At 36.9% G+C, this 20,332-nt stretch overlaps 1 protein-coding gene and 1 long non-coding RNA gene across 5 annotated transcripts in view; one reads left to right on the top strand and one right to left on the bottom strand.

Moving 5' to 3' along the window:
* Positions 1-20,332, top strand: part of PROM1 (prominin 1) — a 62,041-nt gene that overhangs the window by 26,973 nt on the left and 14,736 nt on the right. For 3 of the 4 annotated variants that reach the window (XM_026847075.1, XM_026847076.1, XM_026847074.1), the window contains exons 6-15: positions 6,745-6,865; positions 9,585-9,648; positions 11,936-12,025; positions 12,689-12,712; positions 13,338-13,555; positions 13,969-14,043; positions 14,937-15,003; positions 16,693-16,858; positions 18,824-18,976; positions 19,839-19,962. In XM_026847075.1, the coding sequence (XP_026702876.1) occupies positions 6,745-6,865; positions 9,585-9,648; positions 11,936-12,025; positions 12,689-12,712; positions 13,338-13,555; positions 13,969-14,043; positions 14,937-15,003; positions 16,693-16,858; positions 18,824-18,976; positions 19,839-19,962 (1,102 nt within the window). The remainder of the gene's footprint in view (positions 1-6,744; positions 6,866-9,584; positions 9,649-11,935; positions 12,026-12,688; positions 12,713-13,337; positions 13,556-13,968; positions 14,044-14,936; positions 15,004-16,692; positions 16,859-18,823; positions 18,977-19,838; positions 19,963-20,332) is intronic. The other variant, XM_026847077.1, reaches the window with a different exon arrangement.
* On the bottom strand, positions 2,458-19,885 carry LOC113479291. Its single transcript, XR_003398220.1, has 3 exons — positions 19,771-19,885; positions 18,404-18,405; positions 2,458-2,468 (listed from the first exon to the last, which is right to left on the bottom strand). It is a non-coding gene; the product is annotated as an uncharacterized LOC113479291 (long non-coding RNA).

Raw genomic sequence — 20,332 nt, 5'->3', positions numbered from 1 at the left:
GTAAGATTCTGTGTCCTGTGTTCAATTACCATCCCGTAGAGAACTTGAGGTAACAACATACTGCTTTGTTCTCAATAGTGTAGTAGTGGTGAGAAAAGCAATTGTGTGACCTTCTTCAGTACATGCTGTCCTCCAGGTTTTCATATTAGTTCAGAATAATGCATTTTCTTTTGGACACTTTGTTTTAATTCATGCATGCACTCACTGTAAAATCCTGGAGTTTGGAGACACTTTTGCACTTGTTGGTGTTAGGAACATACTCCTGTTCTGTGCTGGGTGTGGAAAGGGTGATGGAGGATTACAATCAAGACTTATCTTTTCCCTGTAGGTGCTTTCAAAATACATTGTTTGCTTTCAGGTTTTTTATTTTCCTTCAACTTCTTCATATTTTCACCTGCCTACTATCCTTATTTTGTGATTATAATTAAAAAAAATAATCTTTTGATCTATACCATGTGACTGTATGGTCAGGTGGACTTTCTTTGTCACTTCACTGTATTCTAGAAATTTTTTTTATTTTACTGCTGTTTGTCATGACAAATTGAGACCTTGCCTATGCTCAAATGTAGGCCACACTGATACTGGGTACGGGAACATGCTCTTTGCTCCCTGGCATCACTAACAAACATGATACTTAAGTATTCTGAATGCCAAATGGTACTGTAGGTGTATCCCTGACATGATAACAAAACAGAAATTCTTCATAATACAGTGGTGCCTCAAAGTAAATTATTAAATTACCTCTCAGTATGCCAAAACTGAAGGCAGCCTACAGAGCTTGCTAGCTAGCTTTACACTGTGTTGCAGTATGCTCTTTTGCATGGTGTTATGTTCTGGTTATAATGGCTGAGGAATGTTGCCTGTCAGAGAAATCAAGAGGTTGTCCCCCTTGTTGGTCTCTTAACTTGTGCATTTGCTGCCAGCTATTTTTGTGGTATTAAGCATACCTAGCACTGACAAGTGCTGCTTCCCAGGTCAAGACTGGGAGATCCCTAGTAAAATGCTTTCAAGGGCCAGGAAAACTGCCTCTCTAACTCATATTTTTATTTTTTCTCTTGTATGAGACATCAGGAGTATCAGATGCTTACCCTAAGGGAGGGGTTGGTCTGAGCTGTCTGCAGGTTTCCATGGGTGGAGATAATCTCATATGACTCCCTGGCTAAATCTCTTAATGCTGTGAGTGCTGTGTAAGGCAAGATAGGACTTTAAAGGGCTAATACAACTGTCCACCAGGTCTCCAGTACACCTCCATACAAAGCAGGATTCTGCTGCCCTTCCTGGATCTTCTTTCACAAGGGAAGAAAAGATGCTATGCCTGGATCTATTTAAGCCCATGTCAGCTTGCTTACTGTTGTACTGAAACACAGAAGGACAGTCTTGTTGGTAGCCATTGCCCCAACAACAACAAAAAAGGACAAAGCCTGAGATTTACTTAAAACTATTTCTTCATTTCTTATACTGTAGTCAGACTAAGTCTCCTTGTGGATTTATTCTCTACTTTTCCCCCAAGTTAACATACAATTTCAGCTTAGGTGGAAGATTTACCTGTCGCTGCTCTTTGCAGAATCACAGTTCTCAAGGACTGTGACACAACTGAATACATAAGCTATGAAAATCATCAAAAGAGTTTAGTCCTGTGCATGTTAAATGCTTATGGCTTCTCGCAGACAGAGCCAAAAGAACAAAAACTTAAATGATCTCCGTTACATCAAAATGAAATCACTAAAGCAAGTCCTCTCATTGTTCAGGTAGAGTTTAAGGTTCATGCAATGTTGAGGACCTCCTTTGGGAGTATGTGTCTCAAACCCCTGCCAGGTAACTGGAATGCCATAGGCTCCTTCACTAACTGCTGTCCTGCTTCAGAATCACAGAATCATTCAGGTTGGAAAAAAACCTTGAGATCGAGTCCAACCATCAGCCCTACTCTACAAAGTTCTCCCCTATACCATATCCCCCAACATCTCATCCAAACAGCCCTTAAACACATCCAGGGATGGTGACTCCACCACCTCCCTGGGCAGCCTATTCCACTGTCTGACCACTCTTTCTGCCAAAAATTTTTACCTAATGTCCTGTTTCAACCTCCCATGTTGTAATTTAAGGCCATTTCCTCTTGTTCTGTCACTAATCACCTGTGAGAAGAGACCAGCACCAACCTCTCTACAATGTCCTTTCAGGGAGCTGTAGAGAGTGATGAGGTCTCCCCTCAGCCTCCTCTTCCTCAAACTGAGCAGTCCCAGCTCCTTCAGTCGCTCCTCACAGGATCTGTTCTCCAGGCCCTTCACCGGCTTCATTGCCCTCCTCTGCACTCACTCCAGCACCTCGAGATCTCTCTCATATTGAGGTGCCCGAAACTGAACACAATACTCCATGTGTGACCTCACCAGTGCAGAGTACAGGGGCACTGTCACTTCCCTAATTCTGCTAGTCACACTATTTCTAATATGATCCAGGATGCTGTTGGCTTTCTTGGCCACCCAGGCACACTGCTGGCTCATGTTCAGCTGCTTGTCAGTAAGAACCCCCTGATCCTTCTCTTCCAGACAGCTCTCCAGCCACACCTCCCCAAGCGTATAGTGATGCATGGAGTAGTTGTTGTGGCCCAAGTACAGGACCTGGCACTTGGCCTTGTTGAAGTTCATCCTGTTAATGTTGGCTCACCAATCCAGTCTATCCAAGTCTCTTTGTAGAAAGTGCACTTAGCAAGGTGAGCATCTATCAGAGTACCCTGAACCCACACTTCTGCCAGTGGAGCTTTGCTTTAAAGACCTTCCAGTGGAACATATATATAGACAGTTGCTGAAAGGAGTGGGAAGGATTTCTAGAAAATGGAGTTCTTCAGGATTACTATCTTAAGTGTATGTTCTGCATCTTCCTCTCCCTCTCTCTTGCAGTGCTAGCCATTCTGGGGTTTTCTCAGTCAAAGAATCAGAACTTTGAAGAGCAGGAAGCATAGGCCTTTTTTTAATTAAACTTTTTATTTTTCAGTCCTTGGTATGGAAAGGCAGGTCCAAGCTGTCCTTCCTTTGCTGGGAAGTACAGGTCAAATGCATAGTAGAGAGTATTAGTCGGGGAAGGACTCTGAATGCAGAGCTTACAATAGGTTGTGTAGATAGACAACAACTGTTGAAAACTAGTAACATAGGGATGGCTTTATTATGTGTCAGCGTGCAAGTTCACACTGACATATATATGCTGTTAATATAGATTTTAGAAGATTTAAGTTAGCAGATTTAAATCACGAGGAACATGATTTCTTTGCACTTTTCCACTGATATAGAGCTTTGGTAATTAGGATGAGGTTTTAATACTAAGTTTACTAGAATGATGTGTAAAGGAAATATAAAGATGACAATTTTTTTATTTAAAGAAAAAAAAAATTCTACCTATATCTGCACTTTGAAGGGGAGGCATGTGGGAAGTATACTTTCCTCAAGGGAGAGGTATAAGAAACAAGTCAGAAGACTTGTGTTTACATACATATCTTAAAGTAAGTAGGCCGTGTGTCACTTTCCAGTATATGCACTTAGTGTTTGAAATATTTCTTTTGCTAGATTGAGTCAAAAATAAATGCAGTAGTTTTGGTAACTCACAGTTTTTATACATGAGTGTTGTCCGACAAAGTAGGATTCTATTGCTGAAGAGCACAGAATGCAGAAGTAATTTGTTACATAGAGGAGTAGGTTTGATATTCCACATTTGTCATTAAAACAATTATGTGCTTTTCTTCAGAGGTTAACTGAGAGTTTAGGGACAGAGACCTGCTATTACATCTTATTTCCTAGTCATCTGCAAGCTTAGGCAAACACATGGTTTCTTTGGGAAAGAAATGTATTTTCATTACTTCCTCTATATTGTAAAAGCAAGGAAGGGACATTTGATATCTTTCTTGAAGCTGCCATGTATGAAGCTAGGGAGAGCCAAGTCTGAAGAAAGGGAATGATCCTTGGTATCTTGGCAAGTACTTCATGCAGGCTTCATACAAGTCCTCTTAGCTTTGCAAGATTGGTAATGTATGTTGTTCAGGACCTGGGAGTCAACATTATCTGAAAGAATTGGTGAAAAAGTTGGTACAGAAATCTCTAGCCCATTATTTTTCAAATTCATTAGTAGTGAGGAAGGTGACGTTCTTTCAATATGTTGGTTCAGGATTTCAATTCTGTGACTTGAAGTTTTTTGCGAGCACAGCTAAAGGAAAAGCTTGAGTCACCCCCTGCAACTGGATTGGTAACATTTATATTGGTCTGTGAAACCTGACAAGAAATTAAGTGGAATATCTGACTCCTAAAGAGACTGTTTAAACAGTTCTCTAATCTGTTACAGAAAAGGCATGTCCTGCTTTATAACTTTCTTCTCATAGTTGCTTATTGAATGTTGACTCAAGGCTCAGTTACATAATAATTTGATAATAAATTGATTTTTCCTCTCTGCTGTTGTGTGCTTGTTTAGTTACATTTAGAATGTAGCTGCAGTTGTTCTGAGTGCCTTGTCTGTTTAAATCATCCCTGCTATCTTGTTTCCTCCTGCTCCATCTATTTAGGAGACTGAAGAAAAATGATCATGGTCAGGTCTTACAAAGTACTGCTTTGTTAGCTTCCAGTTGACCTTTCTGCTCTGTGAGCCTAACACTGAAGACATAAAAACGCTGGCTGTCCAAAGAACAAGGCTGTTGTTATAAACTCCGAACCTCAGAGTGACATACAGATTGTTTAATTTTCCTGATAGCTTGAGATTGTTTTTAAAACTTTACTTTTAAATCAGAAGACAAGCTATTACCATCAGTGTAGAGTGAAGAGAAATAATACATTGCATGTGTTCAAAATGAAACCAGTTACTTCTGCTTATGTTTAAAGTTATTCAGTTTCTTGGCATTTTATGCCTTCAGAGTATTCATTCCATGGGTGGTAGCTGATGATAACGGCTGCTCTGAGTGTTGATCATAGTGGAAATAAAACCATGCCATTTGCTGATAGTTAAATAAGTAGGAACATAAACGTTGGTGTACCTTTGTTCGTTAGTGACTTCTGGGAATGTAGTTAATAGTTTCAGAGACATAGCTGTGAAATTTCGGGTAGAGAAGCAACTTCTTTGTGTTAAACTCTGTCATCCTGTTCTGAGTATTTTTTGATATTTAGAAAAATATTAGTGAAGTGATCCTAATAGACCAGCACCTGTAGCATATAGTCTTGCCATCTCTCCCTGTATCATGTTCTGAAATCAGAATTTTCCTACTGAGAGTACTTGTCAAAGCAGTAAAAATTCTTGTAATTGAGACCAGTTTTACTGGGAGAACAAGCCTTTACACTGTTTGGAAAAGCAAAATAAAGATGAAGATTTGGTTTTGGATTGCTGATAAGAGGAGACAAGCATCATCAGGGTGTTTGCTCCTGTCTTGCCTGGATATACAAATCATGTTATTTCAGGTACCCATTTGCTCTCCACCATCTCATTTCTCGTTTATGTGGCTGTATTATGGCTTCCTTTCAACACACATTATTTGGAGCAAGAATTATACTTACCATATATATTTTGTCCCATAGGGACCCTGGTATAGCTTTTCTCTAAATCTTATTTGAAAATATTAGTATTCAGGTCTTCTTGACACCCCAGCTCAGGAGGCTTGACAGTCTGGGAGGAGTGCGACTCTTCTCCTGTCCATATCAGGCCTTTCAGGGTGCTGCCTCTAGTACTGAGCTGTAATGCAAAGTAAGAGACTGAGCAAGTGCGCCATGCAGGAACTGCCTGTAATGCAATCCCTTGGGAGATGTGTTGTGTACAATGTGTCTAGAGGATCTGTGCTGTCTACCAGTTAAATCTATGGAAAGTTAGTGCTCAGTCTATCAAGTGGGTTTGTAGTCAGCCTGCTTTTGAGGCTGTTACCTCTCTGGTATTACTCTGGTGCTTGTCTGAAAGGTTAGCGGGTGTGAATGTGAGATGTTTAAAACCAAAAAGTCATCCTTCTGTTTAAGTCTGGTTTACACCTAAACTAAACAAAAAAATTACGGATCATGTATGCTAAGAGAGCTTTTGAAGTCTCTCATGGGACCTTTAATTGCCTTTTTACTTATTGTTTGTGCAGATCTGCCATCCTGTAATTAGAATTTTACAGTAGGGAATGATCAGATAGAAAATAATCAGCAGCAGTGCTAACTGGAAGTCTAGCTCACTTGCCACCTTTTGTTTTGGTATCAGGAAGTGTTTTTATATTGTTTTAGTGTTAATAGGGCCTTCTTTCATGCTTTTAAAGTATCTATGCAATTATGTAAGTAAATTGGGCCATATGAGTAAATGTTGCTGAAGTTTTCAAATGTAAAATATTATTTTTCACAGCTAACTTAGGAGCGTTTACTTGTAGCTGTGTCAACATTAGTGATACTTGTAAAAGAGCCTAACATTTCTAAGTCTCTCTACAGTTTGCTTAGGCTATACGTATTTTCTGACAGTGTCAATGCAAATGGATAAGTAACTTTACGTTAATAACTTCTGAAGACTTTGGGTTAACATTGCTTTTTCCTTTCTTTTTTTGAATTAGCAGTAAAATATTGGTCCTTATGGCTAGTTCCTGTACTCTGCCTCATGGTGCATGTGAGAACTTGTAGTGAGAAAAAGGGAATGTAAATTTATGGAGACCTTTATTTTGATAATGTCAACTTTTTTTTTTTTTCCCCCTGTAACTTTTTTTGGTTCTGTTTTATGTCAAAATGGGCATTTACAGTAATAAAGAAATATCTGTATTTTTTGTAGTGTTGGAGTGCTCTGTGCGTATGCTGCCAACCAGCATTTAACTAACCAAGTCCGAGGAGCAAAGAAACTGGTTAACAGTAATTTTAAAGATCTGAAAATTTTCCTTAACGACACACCAGCGGTAAATAATTTTTTCTTTATGGGGAGTGAGGGTGGGAGGGAAGAGGTGTAAGTAAGACGTATTGCTGAAAATAATTGTTTCTATTTTGTATAAATCACACCTGCAGTATTTTTGTTTATTCTTTGTGTGTCAGTCTCACAAAGTAGAACAAATGATCCAAGGTAAGACATTTTCACACAGCAGTAAATGTTAGGGAGTTATCCTGATGGATCAGCATTCTTTGAGCAACTTTTGAGTTCTACTCCTGGAGCGTGCTGTGATGATGCTTGTAGGTACTTTTTCCTCCTACTGAACTAGTGTAGATCACTAGCAGAAGGTGAATCATTTGGAAAAATATTTTTTTTGAAAAGAATACATACAAAAAAAATATTACACAAAACCTTGAATTCCTTGTTGCTTTCTCTTGTTTCCTTATATTTTGGACTTATGTGCTCTGGGACTGAGCTACAATAACTTACTTTCTAGAAGTATTTTTGACTGTTTTTTCTTAAAACCAGTGTCATACTATGCTGTACTGAACAGGAAAGATTCTCTCCTTTCTACTTTTAAACTTTCCTTAGAGTCCTAAAAGCAGTCCTCTGCATATCTTTTTTGCACTGAAAGAAAAAAAGAAATGCTAGTAAGGAAGCCTTATGAACTTTCTCATGTACAAATTTCAGTTGTTCTCATGGATTAGAGGAAAAAAGTCTAATAGTCCTATTACCTTGGCTTTCATTGATTTTAATTAATGAAATTAATCTGGTTTACTTCCATGTGACTGATAAATTAGATTTAGGTGAAATTCACACAATTATGTGGGATCCACGAATGTGGTAGCCACAGTAAGTCTGGGCTGTTTTTCTGCTGACAGGACTGTATGAGAACAGGAGAAATCTGGGGATGCCATTAAATGTTTGCATACTGGAGTTGTTCCGTATACAATTACTAATTTGTGCATGGTGTTGTGACAGTCTAGTGCTGGAGCTATATGGAGGAAGTGCAGGTCATGCCAACAAACCTCTCTCTTGAAAGCGAGTATCTTTCATCACGTTTGGAGCTGACTCGAGGCACAGAAAGATGTAATCCAGTTGCATCAGAAACCACTAGACTCCACAGCATGCTGTATGCCAGCAATAGGAAATGTTGGAGTAGAAAATCTGTTACATAAAAGTAACTATCTTAATAGAGAAAAAATAGACACTGGCTAAAAAGTTAATAAAAGCACCTGAATTATGGAATTTAAAAGTGTCAGGACTTGAACATTTGTGCCAGGGGTTCCTCAAAGTCTCACTTAGGTAGTAGGTTTTGAGTTTCTATGCAGGATTATTAATTTTTCTTTTTTAGACTTGATGAGTGATGCAGTCACAAGTATATCTTCTAAGTCGTTTTGTCAGACAAGATAAAGGAGTAACATATATATATATATATATACACATTTGTAGGAATTTACTGAGGATAGACTTCAGCTTCCTGAAAAAGTTGCAAAATCCAACTAATTGGCTATAAAGCTCTGAAATCCTAACTGATGTCCTTGACTTACCAGTATGAGGTGTACAGCATATAAGAGGATTTGTGAAAAGAAGTCACATGTTAAGAGTTCATGTCATAGAAGATTTGCGGACTATGAGTATTGAGTGATAACACTATTAGTTATACAGAATCGCCTTTTGTCTGTGACATTGCTGGAGACAGTGCAAAACCTGTAGCCCTGCAAAATTTTAGTCCTTAGGTTAGCCTTGGAAGACAAAGCAAACAAATAAACAAAAATATACCTGCAACCTTCTTAGTAAGAAATTATATTTTTTTTCCTCATTTTTTTAGAAACAGGAGGTGTTCATCATACTTTAATTACATCCACTACTGTGTGATCAATAGGTTGGTTTGAGGGTGGGTTTTTTTTCTCTACTCCATAGAAAGTTTGAGATTGCAAGCCAGATAAACTTTGGTACACATTTGAGTCACCCATTGAAGCCCATTTGTCAAGTGTGTAACTTTTACATTACTTTAATTCAATTGTGGTAGAATTTGTAAAGCATTATTTTAAACATGCAGAAATCAGTTAAGGTTATTTAATGTCTTTTCAAAATTAGTATAGTAATATTTCCACTTGGGTTGGTTCTTTGTTAGGCTTTTGTCCAAACCCAGAATCTGGTGGTAACTGAGTTGCTGTTCTATATTGTTACGGTTGCGTGGTAGAGCTCAAGTTGTGACCGGGCCAAATCTAGCTGTGGGTAAGGAAAACCATTTGCATTAAGCCAGAGAAGCCAGCTTCTTTCTGCAAGAGAAGCTCTGAGAGGCTCCCCAGATACAGGCCGGTTTTGTTGGTGAATTACTTCAAAATTACCATCCCATCAACTTGCCACATGCCTCTCAGTAAAGTAGGAACTAATGCTGCTAGAAAATCAAATAACAGAGATGAAGACATGCAAAACAGTGTTGACCTGACTCGCTTGAAGCCTTCATAAGGCCACAGTTCCTGCTACTTAACACTTTCTAGCCAAATCATTTACCTCAGAGATGTTCCAATTAAGTAGATTTGCCAATTAAACACATTTTTTGCTATGTATAGTTCTGCCAAGCAAGATTTTAAAATACTTAGTTAACCAAAACCAGTAGAGAGCCAGGATTTTGAGGGTTTGCACATATTTTGATTGTTTCAAAGTGGCAGTTTGACTCACTATTTAAAAGCAGTACTTTTTTCCAATTATTTTAATAGGAGTTTTTTCCATCTTCTTTTCAGCAAATTGATTACTTGGTGAACCAGTACAATACAACTAAGGATAAAGCACTCTCTGAACTAAATAGTAAGTACTTTGATTTAAATGGGGGGGCTAGCAATGTGTGTTTAAAGACTTCAATGACATGCTGTAAATAGCGCATAATGCAAAGTGAAATTTTATGAGAATGTGGTTTTTAAGCAGAAGTGCTGTTCTCAGTGGTAAATGAGACTAAAACCCAAAATTCATTTAACGTAAAATGTCTTAGAGCTGGTATTATGCATATTGTTTCCTGAAAGAAGTCTTTTATTAAATTGCTTTTACAATAAGTCAGGCTAATATTTTATTTTCTTTTTTTATAGTTCAGTAACCAGTAGTACGTAACTCTTTTTTTAGAATACTGTTCCTCAGTTTTTACCTATGGAGCCAAATGTCAAGGAACAGAGCTACTAGCTAATTTTGATGCTTCCAACGAGTGAGGGATCTCTGTTTATTTTTGTTGTTATACCTTTGTCCTCTACTCAGCTAGAGTTGAGGTATAAGCTTATCTTTTCTCTAAAGCTGCTTAACCTATTTGCCACTTCAGAATGAGCAGTTGAAAAGCAGGAGATAAAACTTGAAATACAACTGCTATGCTTTCTCTTTCAGCACAGTTACAATGAGGCATCACCTTTTCAAGCTCTCAGTAAACAGAAACAATCACTGATTTTTTTGTTTTTTAATCATCAGTTTGCAAAACTGATAGTAGAAAGGGCCAACCATATTCAGTGCAGATTAGAATTCAAGATGTGTTGTTAGCAGGCGTTAATAAACGTATACAGGTCTGCATTTCAGACTGAAGTGAAATACAGAAATACCAAAACTGATTTTAAACAGTATTGTTGCTGAGATCAAACTATGCAACGTGCCACTTATTATAAATTGACTTACTATGCTCAGAATCTATGATTGTGTCTAGGTTTAAAGCATATTTTAAATGCAGTTTTCAATGCAGCCAGCTGGGCATACCCTGAGGTCAATGTGTCTTGTTTATATGAGGCTACAAATGCATGTTGAATGTGATTGCAAAAGTAGTAGTAGTAGTAAAGTAGCCTTCTTACTTAATTCTAGGCAGGAACATTCTGGTCTAAAAAAATGAGTGTCATCTTTAAGTCTATAATAATAATAATAATAATAATAATAATAATAATAATAATAATAACTGTACTTCTACAGTTCAAGTACTAGCTTGTAGCTTCCTAGGCACTCCAACCCAAAATTTCAAATTAAATATTTATTTCTTCTCAGTGCTAATTTAATATGTTAGTTAACAGGAACCTAGCTGGATCTGTGATGAGAGTGCTCGTTAATAAATAAAAATAGCTTTTATTTTCTTCAAATACTGGAGTTAAATGTGTGACACCTGGGAATAAAATGATTTCATTCTAAGGGAATCATCAGTATCATAAACCTCAAGAGAAGTGTAGTTGAGTTCAGTGTGCCCACCCTAAGGAAATGCTGAAAAGTGTTTTATGCTTGATAAAAATTCTTATCCAAAGTCAGACATGACAGTAATGGATGCTTCTGTACCATGCAGCATTCCCATCTCATTAGGAGCAAAAAATTCAAAAAGCTGTTTACCATGATCTGAAAATGGAGGGGACCCAGTGACTACCTAAAGGATATGTTACATTAAGATGTTTCACCAAACTCTCCTTGGTGTTTGTCTTCTTGCTGAACTAAGCATCATTTCTGTCTGTGGGCAGTGAGCTGGGAGGGTTTGGAGGTGAGGATAGCTATGGGTAGGCATGAAGCCAGAGCTGTATCAGTGCTGAATGCACTGCGGGGTGGGGGGGGGACAGGGACCGGAGACATGTGCTTAACACGCTTAAGGGATTTCAGTGGAGATGACTGGCAGGTTGTGGGTGACCTTGACATTCCTGGATACATGAGGAACAGGAGAAGGGAAAAGAATCCCTTTTCTTAGTTTCTCTTGCACTATGAAAATAATATGTGTAAAAACAAAATTCCTGTCCAGATGTTGGACCTCTTAAGATTGATTCTGGAAAAAAGCCCATTTTCAAAAATGGTAAATGCAATGAAATAAATATTTTGGAGTTTGTTGAAATGTTAACCTATATGGTCAAGTGCTAGTGAATATTCTCTGTCATATTTTGATTTACTGCTTTCACTTAACTTTCACTAGCCTGTAGCTAGCCAAAGGAGGACTCTGTTCCTGTGTTATCTTCTGTCACTAAGTTCTGACTGTTAGGCCGTTTGAGAAGTTTTAATAATATGTATACTTTCTTAAGTAAGAGTCTGACAGCATCTATACTAAGAGGTAGTTTAAACTGAACTGGTGTGTAATGGCTTTTTTTATTGCTCCATAATACAGATGTTGGACCTTTGCTTGGAAGCAGAGTTCAAGAACAGTTGGGAAAAGAAGTACATCCTGCACTTGATGCAGCTCTGACAATGGCAGGAGGTAAAGATGTACACGTTGTTATATTAATGTTCTGTTGCCATGGTAAAACAGGTATCTTTGTAGTGCACAGTATGAGACTGTTTTATGCAGTACCATGATTCAACTTACCGTTTTTCAACAGGCCTTGATGTTTCTTTTAAACTGAGGATTTTGTATATTTTGATTATAAATGTATTTAAAAATTGAATCAAGATTTTTGTGCTGCTGTTGATACGTAGTTTCAGCAGTCATTGGAGAGATGAAATCTGGCTTCTGTGCTCCAGGTTGTTCTCCCTTTTCACTGAATATAAGGGAGACTAGGAAAATTGTGCTTTAAAAGCTGTCTATAGGTCTTTACAGGTTAGTCTTTGACAGGTCAAGGAAAGAACATATATTGGCCTCGTTCCTGTACACAGCCAAGCTTATTATCAGAGTGCTAACCATCATTTCTTCATTGTATCTTTGAGTTTAGCATTGCTTATGCTTAGTTGTCTCCCTTTAAAGAAAATACTCTATTATTTTTTCTATTTAAGGCTTTTTTTCTGAAATCAAGTACAGCTTATAGAGCAAAGGGAAAGGCATCTGTGAACTTGAGTCACTTTGCTTTTTTTTTTTACCCCTGAATTCTTTCTCATTCACTCGTCATTCTCCTTTTTGCTTTTATTTCTCTTATTTGTCTTGAAGTCAAAGTGGAAAGGGCTATCAAAGGTAAAAACCATGATAGAGCCTCGTGTTGTGTGAAGTGCACTTTATTTTTGTGTATCTATAGTTGTATCTGTGTGGGTTTTTTTGTCTTGCTAAACACCTGTTCAGTGGTTGGTTTTGTTTGTTTGTTTGGTGTGATTGGGATGAAACCAAAAGCCAGATAATGTCCAACGCTCCTTAATGCTTGGCTGATATAACATGATCTCTTTCCCTTTCATCTTGTAGCTACGTAATTTGTGGGTTGGATAACAAACAAAATACTGAAAAGAACTGTTTTGTGGATATGGCCTTCCTTTTAATTTCTAATGACCAAGTGTTAAAATTCTTTACTGAAACCACTGAATAAGAAGAGGTAGGGAAAGGGTAGAAAAGAGTAATCTGCAAAGTGGATAGAATCTCAATAAAAGTAGCCCGACTACATTTGTTTGTAGGAAAACATAAGGATGTATTTTTATGTGCAGTAAATATGTATTCTGTGATAGAGGTTTTTTTCTGGGAGGGAGACAGGGTTATTTAAATCAGTATTGTTAGGAATATCATAGCATTTATACATGTGCACTTTCTCTTCATATCTGTATCTGTAGACTGGTTTCTAACTATTTTTTTTTTAAACTTCACATCCTTGCAGCCATCAGAGAAACAAAGGAAGCACTGGAAAATGTGAGTGTCTCTGTAGAGGTTTTGCAGGAGGGAACAGAGAGACTTCATGCAAACTTGACAGATGTTAAAATGCATCTAAACAACACCCTCAGTGATTCTGCATGCTCTGCAGCTCAGACTGCTTCAACTTGCAATATCATCAGGAATTCATTAAATCAACTGAACATCAATGCCAACTTTAGTGGGGTAAGAGAATATTTTTCAGATTCTTACGGTGTGATTGCCCTGAATGAGCCCAGTGGTATCTCTGCAACTTAATGGCTTGATGTGTGCTGTGACTTGTGAGATAAGCGACCTTCTCTTATTCGGTGTTTCTGGGTAATTCCAGTTACTGTTTTCATCTTCTGTGTGTGGAAGAGGATAAAATGTGTGTCAAGCAACTATGTTAAAGTGCTGCTCCGGGCAGTGAAATAATCTGCCCTCCCAAAAATGCTGAGATTAAGCTTTGGTTTTGTACAGCAAAGGTTTCAGGAGTGTGCTAGAAAGATTCTACTAGAAATTGTCTTTCTAGTTTCTTTACCCTCTCCTACCTTTTAAATAATTAGTAAATTAGCAAGACTATTATTTAATGTGACTCAAGAATTCTTTTTGCTTCCTAGTTGCCAGGAGTGAGCTCACAGCTTGCGAAGGTCAATGATGTCCTTAAAATAGACCTTTCTAGTCTGGTTCAAAAGGTATGTTTCTTGACAGACTTGTAAGCTGTTAATAAATCGGAATACTTGCATATCCCTTGTTTCCCCTTGGCTTTCTCAAGCAGAATTCTCTTGTCCCCACCTCATCCTGGCTCATGGTAGATATCTCTCCTTACTATCCCATTGTTTGGCCAAGACTTAATATTTGATAATGTGAATATATGCTTTATATCCCCAGGGTATCCTACAGATCAAAAATGATTGCTAATTGTCTGCTTGAAAGAACAGTCCTTAAAAAAACATAGGTAGAAACAGGGATATACCAGCACACTCTGTATTTTTTGGTTCAAACTAAAGAAAAAAAAAATCCACACACTCTCCTAATTAGTTATATTGTCTTCCAGCTCTTCTGAAATATGTCTTTCAAAATCTATATGTGTGTATTTGATATTAAATCTGGTGCAATGGATCCAATGTCATTACTATTAGTATTTCTGCAAGACTATCTACAAAATTTCATTGTGTAACATGCGTTTCATGTTAAGAAGGCATAGACTTGCAAAGAGGAGGTGTTTGACTGGTACACAGGAATTCCTTTCACTTCCTGAGCCTTCATATGTTCACTCTGTTTTATGAGGTACATCTGTTAGGCAATAGTACTATAAATTTCCTGATGTCTGTAACCAATACATGTATATTTAAATTCACATGGTTTTTTTTTTCAAAGAATATCCTGGAGAGCAAACTGAATCTGAAATATCCTTGAGTTCCTATTTTGCTTGGACGTTTTCTAACACAGTGATAAAAATGTATTTTTCATAATATTACCATGTACATGTTAGCATGTGTATGCCTTTACTATCTGCATAAAAGAAAGAAAATTGCAAGTAATTTGGCAGTGAGAAACTCATAAATTTTCCAACTTTTACCCTTAGGGTTATGCAGCATTTAATGATACTCCAGACTTAGTGGTGAATCAAACCAGGAATATTTTATCAGGTGAGGACAAACTATCTTTTCACTTTGATTGTTTAATGCTGATGTTTTCACATCACTTACTGATTTTTTTTCTTTTATTGATAATATATTTCCTGGGCTAAAGATAATTAAAATTGGAAATACAATATTTTTTTTTTAATTTGGTGCCACAAAAAAAAACCATAGAAAGCAACTGCGTCTTAACAAGAACCCCAAATTCAATCTAAGAATAGACCATATGGTATTTTATGAAGTTTTATACTGCTCAAATAATGAGAAATCTTGGGATCCCAACTGCACACTGATGCTTTATCTTTATTTGGTTGAAAAGCTAATTTTCCTTGACTGTTCTGTCTATGATGTAATTTAGGAGTGTGTTAAAAAACCTGAACCTGCCTGCTGCTGTATTAAAATGTAGTGGATGGCGAAGGGGAGGTAAAATATGCCTTAAGGGTAATTCAAATGTCTGTTTTGATTGTTTTGTTACTTGGACTTTACACTGTTGCTCTTTTGCAGTACCTGGACACTTGACATTTGAATAAAATTAGTATAGTGTATGTTTTTTTTTTTTTTTTTTTTTTTTTTGTCCTCCTAGGCAAAATGAAACACAGTATTTATACAAGCATAGCATACTGTGTGAACTTGCCTAAAATGAGCCAGTTTTCCAAAACTGATGTTACACTACGTTAGGAAGTCTAGTGCAGATTTACTCATTTTCTGTATCTGCTGATACACCTAAACGCAGACAAGCAATCTTAATTTATCTATTTATAAGTTGTTGGGGTTTTGTTTTTATAAAAAGTGAGTTTGAGTTACAAAGCAAATAAAAAAAAAGCCCCTTTACTAAAAAAACCCCCAACATTTATTTGTAAACTTATTCTTTTAAAAGAAGAAGAGTGTTTTGGTACCTAATTGAATTTAGAAGAGTAAACATCAAAACAAACAGCCAAAAACTTGTTGTTTGAGAAAGAGGAAGGTGTTTCCTACTACCAAATAGCAACCTATAGTTATGCATCCTGCTGTTTCAAGTATGTTCCAAGTTGAAAGAAGGGAAGGAGTAAACAGAAACTGCATTTTACAAATAGACAATATGTATAATAATAGAAATAATCTTTGTACCTGAATAGTTTGTATCTAAACTGTAAGTAATAGGGTAGCATGTTCATTTATAATTTGAGGAAATGGCTTAATTGATAATTATCTCAAGAATTTTGCTAACTAATTGGAATGAATTCATTTAAGTAATCTTTTTTAATAAGATTGAAAATAACTAGTATAGATCCTCAATATAGGCTCCTTCACAGTGTTGTATTCCCAAGAGATGGAGTTTAAATAGATTTTTTGATCTCCTCTTTCATAAACTTAGCGGCTAATTGTTTTGCTCAGTGTTACCATGTGCAATATTGCACGAAAAGCAAGATTTAAGCTGGCTAGATAAAAAGCGACATATTCATTATGACGAAAGGAAAGAGAACTCTGGCTCGACATCTACATCTTTCATCATTAAACTGAATGCTAAAAATAAAGTGTGCATTTTAAAATGCCATTGTGTTACTTTGAAGCTAAATGTTTGTGTTGCCTGCTTGTCTCTTCCTCACGCTTGTCTTCATGGCTTGCTTGCTACATGTGGCACATGGCTTAATAGCGTTTTATAATGCATACATGGAGCCTAAATTTCTTCTATGAATCTGTAACAGTGCAGTATGTTTATTCTTCTAGATATCAAAACCGTGTTGGAATCCATTGGTTCAAATATCACTACCTTCACAAAAACACTGCCTGTCCAGAATATTTTAGCAGATTTGATGGTATCTCTTACACAGAGTGAAGCATATGTTCAGGATTATTTTCCAGTAGTGGAGCAATATGATTTCTACAGGTATGTACAGGAAATAAGGCAGGAGTCATTTGCTACCTGTGATTAATAAATACTTCATAATATTTTAATGTTCTGTAAAGGCAATTAAACTATTAATGATGAACACAGTGAAACAAAGATGCTGTAAAGCAGTTGTTTGTTACTGACATTTTGGTAAATGCCAAAAGTGCAGTTAATCAACATCTGGATGGTGTTCCACTACAGAGCAAGAGATGTAATGCATAAAGGAATGGATTGTTTCACAGTACCAGGGTGACTTCTTATTGAGGGCTTGTTTTTGTTGAGTTGCAGGTAAGTTGCGAAAGCACAGGACCGGAGAGGCCTTGAAGCCAATCCCTTTTTATTGCACCCTTTCTGCCACAGAGGAGTATCAGAGATTCTGCTTCATACCTTCTAAATCTTTATGCCCCCGTGCTACTGGTGTAGTACTTGCCCTTGTGAATGCATGTGTTGATTGACTGTGAGAAAAAGATATTCTTCCTATAACTTGTGTGACTCCTGTAATTGAGTAATAATCTCATGTTTTGAAGCATGAAGCTTTTCATTTCATATCATTTAACTTTATCCAGATTTAGTCATTTCAGTCCTCAAGCTCATCAAGTTCTCCCTACATTTTGACATTTCAGCTGATCCTATAGTTGATAATTCCTTCTATCTTTGTGTCATAATCAGTTTCACTGCTACAGAATAAGTGTGCTAATGGCTTTAATGCAATGTTAAATAAAAGTGAGCAAAAGACTGAATTTGTAAGAACCCTACATAACCTTACCTTTAGCCCATTCCTTATATGTCAGTTTTTGAGGTGAGTCTTAATATGACAAATTTATCAATATTTTATTTGAAGCTCAGATTGCATTTAACTAAATAAATACATTGCTTCATTCTGCTACAGTACGCCTCTGTTAGTCTTGCATTTAAATACAAAAAAAGTGGAGAAATATATCTCTTGTACATGGCATTTAAATACCTGTTCTTGTCAAACCTAACCTAGTAGTACCTCAACTACAAATGAAACCAACAAACCTACAGTTGTCCAAATTATTTTCTATCCTTCCCTTTCATAATTACAGGTGCATTATTTGCTGTTCTTAAATATTCTTTTACAAATGTGCCTGTCAGCATTAATGTTTTTCTTTACTGGCTATGCATATTCAATTATGATACTCCTTTTTCTGATTTTTCGGGTTCCTGTTTTCTCTCTTCAAAGGTACAGGGAGGAGAAAGGGGAACATAAATATAAGCTGGGAGAAGTGATGACGAAAGAGTAAAGAAAGGACAGGGGAAATTGAGAAAGGGTGAAAGCCTAGAATGAGAGATAAAATGTGTGAATAAATGGATGTGCTCAAATAATTGGGCAGATAGAACTGTTATGTGATATAATTAATAAAAAATAAAGTTCAGTTCTTATCCAAGATCTTTCTCCTGATCAAGTTCCATTAACAGCTCCATACACTGAGAGCATTCCAGCACAGATACACAAAGCCTCGGTTTTAATAGCCTTATGTACAATTACAAGCATAACACACTGTGTGAAAAAAGTAGTACGCCTTACAGTAAGAACAATTATGTACTTCATGACCAGTGGCCACATTCATAGATTTCTCCCTTGCTTCTTGTATAAATTACTGTTTGAGCATCTGCCTCCTCTGAGTCATTGCTCCACTTGGTGCATTTTGATGCTTCAGAACAGTCCACCTGCAGTAACTGGGGCTGGGAATACTTTGCTCCTGTGGTGTTTGTTCCCAAGGCCTTCAATAGCTACTGTGTGTAATCCAACAGTGATTATGTTCTGGCACAAAATACATGCTAGTGTAGGAAAACCAGTTTTTCATGGCTAACATTTGTTGCTCAAACAGAACTGTGAGTGGGCCAGTTGGGAATACAGTATTGCATTATGTATTCTGCAGGTCTCCAGTGTGGTTTTTGCATGCTAATAGGCATTGCACTTTGGCTTTTATTCTGTAGGTGGCTGGGTTGTCTCATTCTGTGCTGCATGGTAGTCCTGATTCTGGTCTTTTACTATCTTGGATTGCTATGTGGCACCTGTGGTTATGATAAACATGCTTCTCCGACAACCAGAGGCTGCATCTCCAACACTGGAGGAAACTTTCTTATGGCGTAAGTTTAACTTATTGGTGAAAAATAAAATAAAGGTAGCTGTATAAGACTGGTTTTATTGATTTTGAAAGATATAGTATGAAAAGAATTTTTGTTTATTGATGTATATGTGCTGAAAAAAAAGGAACAAAAATAAATACTGATCTCACATACTTCCACTGAGGGACTTGGGAATTTTGGGTTGCTCTTTCAATGAGGATCATAGCTGAAGAATAAAATCTCTGAATCTACTGTTACAAGGTGAGTGCTGTAGCTAATGAAATTCTTTGTAAGCCCATTTGGAAACTGCAAAAACTGGGAGCAGATAATTGAAAATATAAAGGAAATTCATAGCTTTTTAGTATGCTTGAGCATTTGCTTGGGAAAAAAAAAAACCAAAACCAACCAACCAAACAAAAAAACCAAAAACCAACATGCAAGTTGACAAGAAACACTTGACTTTCTCAGAACACTTTAGGAGGTTTGAGGTTGCTCTTGGAAGTTCTCTAGTGGTTTAATGTCATTTCTACCAGACACAAGAGAAGATTGCATCTGAAATCTGTCTAAAACTCTTTTGAGAGCACAAAGCTAGAGAGTTGAATTTAAAAAAGAAAATTAAATGCTTTTGTGGCTCTTAAACTTAACTCTTAATAGAGTTTGCAATGCCCAGTGCAAATATGAGCATTTTAGGTGCGCTTCAGCTGAAGACTTTACAGGGCTGAAACATACAAGACATTTCAGAGGGCAAGAACATATTTGGAAGAGAAGTATTTAAACCATCTGCCAGTTTTTGTATCTCTATTGTAGCTGGTAACTGTTGGCCTCAAGTATATATACTTTGTTCTTAAAAAGCAAAAACTTATTCAACTTATTTCTTTTTCAGTGGTGTTGGATTCAGTTTTCTTTTCTCCTGGGTGCTGATGATTGTAGTGGTGCTCACTTTTGTCACAGGTGGAAATATAGAAAAACTGGTCTGTGAGCCCTTTGAAGATAAAACTTTATTCAAGGTGAAGTTATTAAAGTTATTAAACAACGAATAAAATCCCCATAAGTCCCAATGGTCTTGTCCTTTATGTATTGCATTATTTTTTATAGAACACTTCAGTTGAGTTTGGATGTGGTTTTACTTTCCCCTTGCACGCCAGAGACATTGATCCTTTGTTGATTTCATTTGCTTTGCAGTGTAAATACTGCATGCCTGTTTTCCTTTGGAAATAAATTTTTCTGTGATTTTGCATTTCATGGTGACATGGAGCTTTAATATTCACTTTCTTCACCAGAGAGGTTGAATTCACTGTTGTGCTTTTATTTCCATTAGTGGGTGGTAAGCTTCGGTGCGGGTATGTGTCAAAAGATCATGAATTGAAAACTCAGAAC

This window comes from Athene cunicularia (genome assembly GCF_003259725.1).
Source record: "Athene cunicularia isolate RWA chromosome 4 unlocalized genomic scaffold, athCun1 chr4_part1, whole genome shotgun sequence".
NCBI lineage: Eukaryota > Metazoa > Chordata > Aves > Strigiformes > Strigidae > Athene > Athene cunicularia.
This window is presented reverse-complemented; position numbering and strand designations above follow the sequence as displayed.